This window comes from Microtus ochrogaster, unplaced genomic scaffold (assembly GCF_000317375.1).
Source record: "Microtus ochrogaster isolate Prairie Vole_2 unplaced genomic scaffold, MicOch1.0 UNK138, whole genome shotgun sequence".
Lineage (NCBI taxonomy): Eukaryota > Metazoa > Chordata > Mammalia > Rodentia > Cricetidae > Microtus > Microtus ochrogaster.
In genome coordinates, this window is record NW_004949236.1 from 76,239 (window position 1) to 80,433 (window position 4,195).

Sequence of the window (4,195 nt, forward strand, 5' to 3'; positions counted from 1 at the left end):
TGGAATAGACGAATATAGAAGAAAAGCATTCCTTATTAACATAAAAAAGAGTTCTTAATAGATTGATACATACATAGAAGAGTGGCACTTGCTTACACTTTAATATAAACCTTCAATAAAGCATTGTGAAGATAGCCTTACTCTTTGTCAGTCACACATTTGTACTTGGTCCCATGAGAAGCATGATTCTGACTTTCATAAGCAGTAGGTTATAGCTACGAGCTGGCTCACGGCAGACTTTGACTGGTACCTCTGAAGCAGCTACAGACAGGGTGATCAAGTGTTTATCCATAACAAGAGTTTGGGGCACTGAGGTGCTGACACAGATTTGTACTAAGTGAGGTTTTCTGTGCTAAAAGTTTATGACTTATATAGTAGCTATAGTTGTAGTGTTATGCCTATAGAGTTTAGCTTCCTTAGAACATGTATTATATGTAGAGAGCATCTAGGATGTTGTGTATTCATGTATCTGATGACAAAAGTGGAGATAAATGCTGAAAAAAATTGAGCCTGTACTCCTCAAGTCTGTCTGGACTAGAGAAATGCTGGGAAATGAGTTACATAAAGGATGAAAAGGCCTGCATGCCAAAAGTTTTGCTAGAATTGGATGAAAGTTCACCAGTGGAAGAAAGCTGAATAATCCTTAAAGTTTACCTTAAACAAACAAATATCTTCCCCCAAAAAAATTTTGTATTGTTTTCTTTTTCAAATATTGGATTCCGAAAAGGCATGCAATTTAAATAACTACATTAATATTGGAGAATTCTGTATTCTTTATCCAGAGAAAGCAAATCTGGAAAGAGAGGAGGATTGATTCATAAGTACAAAGGGGCTCAAAGTGGGAAAACACAAAGTTATAATGATTGTGATATTCTTCAGCCACCAATTTTGACCAGCCATAAGAGCATTGCAAACATGTGAGATGGTAGATAAGGTATAAATAGCCAGAAAGATGAACACTCGGACAAGGATGTTCTGGGTAGCTCTGGACTCTGGGGAGTTACTGTAGAAAGCACAAGTGCTGCGAATATGTTGAACTCGCTGTTTGTGCCTATACAAAATGACAATCATTGAGCTGCTGGACCAGGTGATGAGGACAGAAAATAGAAGTTCAGGAAAGACAGATAAAGCAATATATAAGGAGACTGTGATGTTGTCATGACCTGCAACAGTATAGGGTTCAAAATCTGTCTCTTCTGTTATATTTTTCCTTCTTAATTTTATGGTCATGTACAAAGGGAAAAGAACATTTACCATGATGTACAAGACCCAGCAGAGAGAAATGTACAGACCAATGTCCTTGGGAGATTTGACTCTAAGATTGCTCCAGCAGGAGTTTCTAGGGCTGATGATGATGGCCTGGAAGACACTCAAGAGACAGATGGTGGCAATGGACATGCTCCTAAAAACTCTTTGAAAATACATAAAAAGTTGATAGCTCCAATCATTGAATAAATGTTTCAACCCAAAAGTTGTCATTGTGTGACCCATTCCTTTAGAGAGAATAATTAAGACATTAACCATAATCAAATGCATAAGGATTAAATCCAAGGGCTTTACTTTATGTTTCTGGTAATAAATAACTAGGTAGTAAGAAAGAAGAGAAGAATTTCCCAGAATTCCAACTGTATTTTCTATCAAGAATATTATTCCTACTCCCAAATTCCTGAAATCCATTTTGTTGCTGAGCAAAATGTATTTCAAAATATGCCAGCAGTCACTTCTCAGAGAACAAAATTGAATTTTAAAAGATAAGATGGTCCTGTAAACCTGATGGTACAAAGGCACAAGAATCACATTAACAGAAAAGTGAAAACCCAAGGGAGCAGCACAAATAAATCCTTTCCACACAACCTCTCACAATTATTTTAGCACCAATAGCAATAGTCAGTAAGAAATGCTGGAATCCTCGAATGCATATATTTATGGAATAAATTCTCATTACATTTCTCACAAAAGTCAGAACTAAGAATATGACAAACTTATCCTGGTAGAAGAAATGGCCAGTGGGTTCAAATTAAAAGAATGTTCAATTCTACAAGCCCACCAACGTTGGAGAAAATGTATCCTCTAAACATCTTCTCCAAGGAAAAAATCCACTGTGAATGTCTTTCTAATGTCAAAACTAATATGAATGATGAAAATATTACAGCAGGAAAGAGAATGTATTTCTATTCTTTGACAACTACTTTATTATGTGGCAACATTTAGGCAAAAATGATGAACTAAATAATGTTACATTAAGAACTCCTGAAATTCCACCAACCACAAATAACCATGTAAGAGTGGTGGTACAGATTTAAGATTAGGAGAGAAGAGAAGAGACACATTATGCATAAATAATAGTTATCTAACACAATGGAGAGAAAACTGGTAAATGATTCCAACAGAAATTAGTTAGAAGAAGGCAATAGTTTATAAATAATACATATGGGAAAAATGATTAGTGTTCCTACCTGATCTATTATCTGATGCATCACTCGGCAGTAGAAATGTGAAGCACAAGTCATAGGAAAAAGTAACTATTGACAAACATATGAATGGAACAAGAAACCTGGCAATGATGTTCATGGTACTGTACATAGTTTCCCAAATGAGAGGCTGTGAATATGTAGAATAGATGTACAACTTCATGTAGAAAACCCAGCTTTTATGAAAAAAATAGACCTTCATAGGTAATGCTCGGAACTCACATACAATAAATGATTTGAAAGCAAATAAATACAAACCTGTACTTTAGCAGTGCAGTGATTGACAAATGTTTATGCAATGCTGTCCTATGCAGCAGGTAAATGAAATCCAAGAGTACATTCACAAAACTCAAATGCATTGAAATTCACTTCAAAAATATAGGAGATCTTGTTCTAACAGTTAAATTACAAAAAGATCAATACACAGAAGTGATGTTCTGGACTTTCAAAACTTAGCAGAGACATAATACCTCTAATAATTTCAACACTTGCCAATAACTCATTATAACTCTAGTATTGATATGATGACTTAAATCCAAAGGACGGTAGTTAATGAAATATTCCTTCTATTGTGTGAATATGTGTTCAGACAGGATCCTCTTCAGTAATGCAGACTATCCTGGAGTATACAGCCATCCTCTTGCCTCAGTCCAGGGATTTCTGGGAATGACACCAAGCCAATGTTCAGTTTCTTGATCTATGTGTATCATATACACATAATTTTCATTTATTATCTGTGAAAATATGAACACATACATAAATTAAAGGATATATGTGTTTTAACATGAGAGATGTCATCACCTTGAGGACAATTTGAAGAAAATGTAAAACAATGGGATGTACCCTATGTTTGAGAACCACAAACCCCAGTAATTGAAGAGAAAGAAAGTATGATGCAAAGAAGAAAGAAGACATCCAAGATTTCATTTTCACCATAAGACCGGGAGTGCTCAAAGGGGATAGTTAAGTTGTTACAGTTCTTATCTTACAAAAATGAGGACACTAGTTCAATATCCAAATTTCATATGGAAATCTGGATGTGGGAGCCCACAGTTATAATTCAATCAGCAGGAAAAGGACAGGACCAGTTAGATCTCTGGATCAGGCTGGCAAGAAATTATAATATTCCCTAAGAATATCAGATGAGTGAGAGGCCCCATCTCAAAAGGAAGAAGATAAAAAAAATCTGAGGAACCACAACTGAAGATTTTCTCTGACCCTACAGTCTCACCTAAATTCATACTAAACTGAGCACATAAGAGATCCATCATATAGACAAAGTGACAGAGGAACAGAGCAAGACATTAAGTCATATATAATTTCCATTTAAAACCTTTATCTACTAATGTCTTTTTCAAGTCAAGCTATTAAAAATAAAGATGTATAAATAACTTCTAAATGAAACGCATATACACAGAATTTATAAAATATGAAATCTTATGAAGTGTATAAATAGAAGGCCAAAGGGGAATTATAAAATAGACTATGGATGTAACCTAAATTTAAGCTAATGTGTATAAGGCTCTAACTTCTGGAAATTTCAGCAATGACAATATGAAAACCCATTCTGAGTTTGCAGTGACCTCAGAAAATCATGCAACAAGAGGAGCTGACATAAGCTGTATGTGTGCTAGACCAGAATTTTTCAACACTCACATTGACATTACCACCTTCACTTTAACACAGTGTTTTCAAGTTCAAGAGGGAAAACAATGACTATTAGC

General features: G+C 35.0%; 1 protein-coding gene across 1 annotated transcript; it reads right to left on the bottom strand.

The window, feature by feature from the left end:
• Window positions 1-774: 774 nt before the first annotated feature.
• On the bottom strand, window positions 775-1,722 carry LOC101993038 (vomeronasal type-1 receptor 2-like). The gene has a single exon (XM_013355478.1). It carries the CDS (start codon window positions 1,675-1,677, stop codon window positions 775-777), a length of 903 nt encoding a protein of 300 aa, XP_013210932.1. The 5' UTR covers window positions 1,678-1,722.
• Between the last annotated feature and the right edge of the window lie 2,473 nt (window positions 1,723-4,195).

What these genes read in the sequence shown, in the direction of transcription:
- LOC101993038 (XM_013355478.1), bottom strand. Translation starts at nt 1,677, where the DNA reads ATGGATTTCAGGAATTTGGGAGTAGGAATAATATTCTTGATAGAAAAT.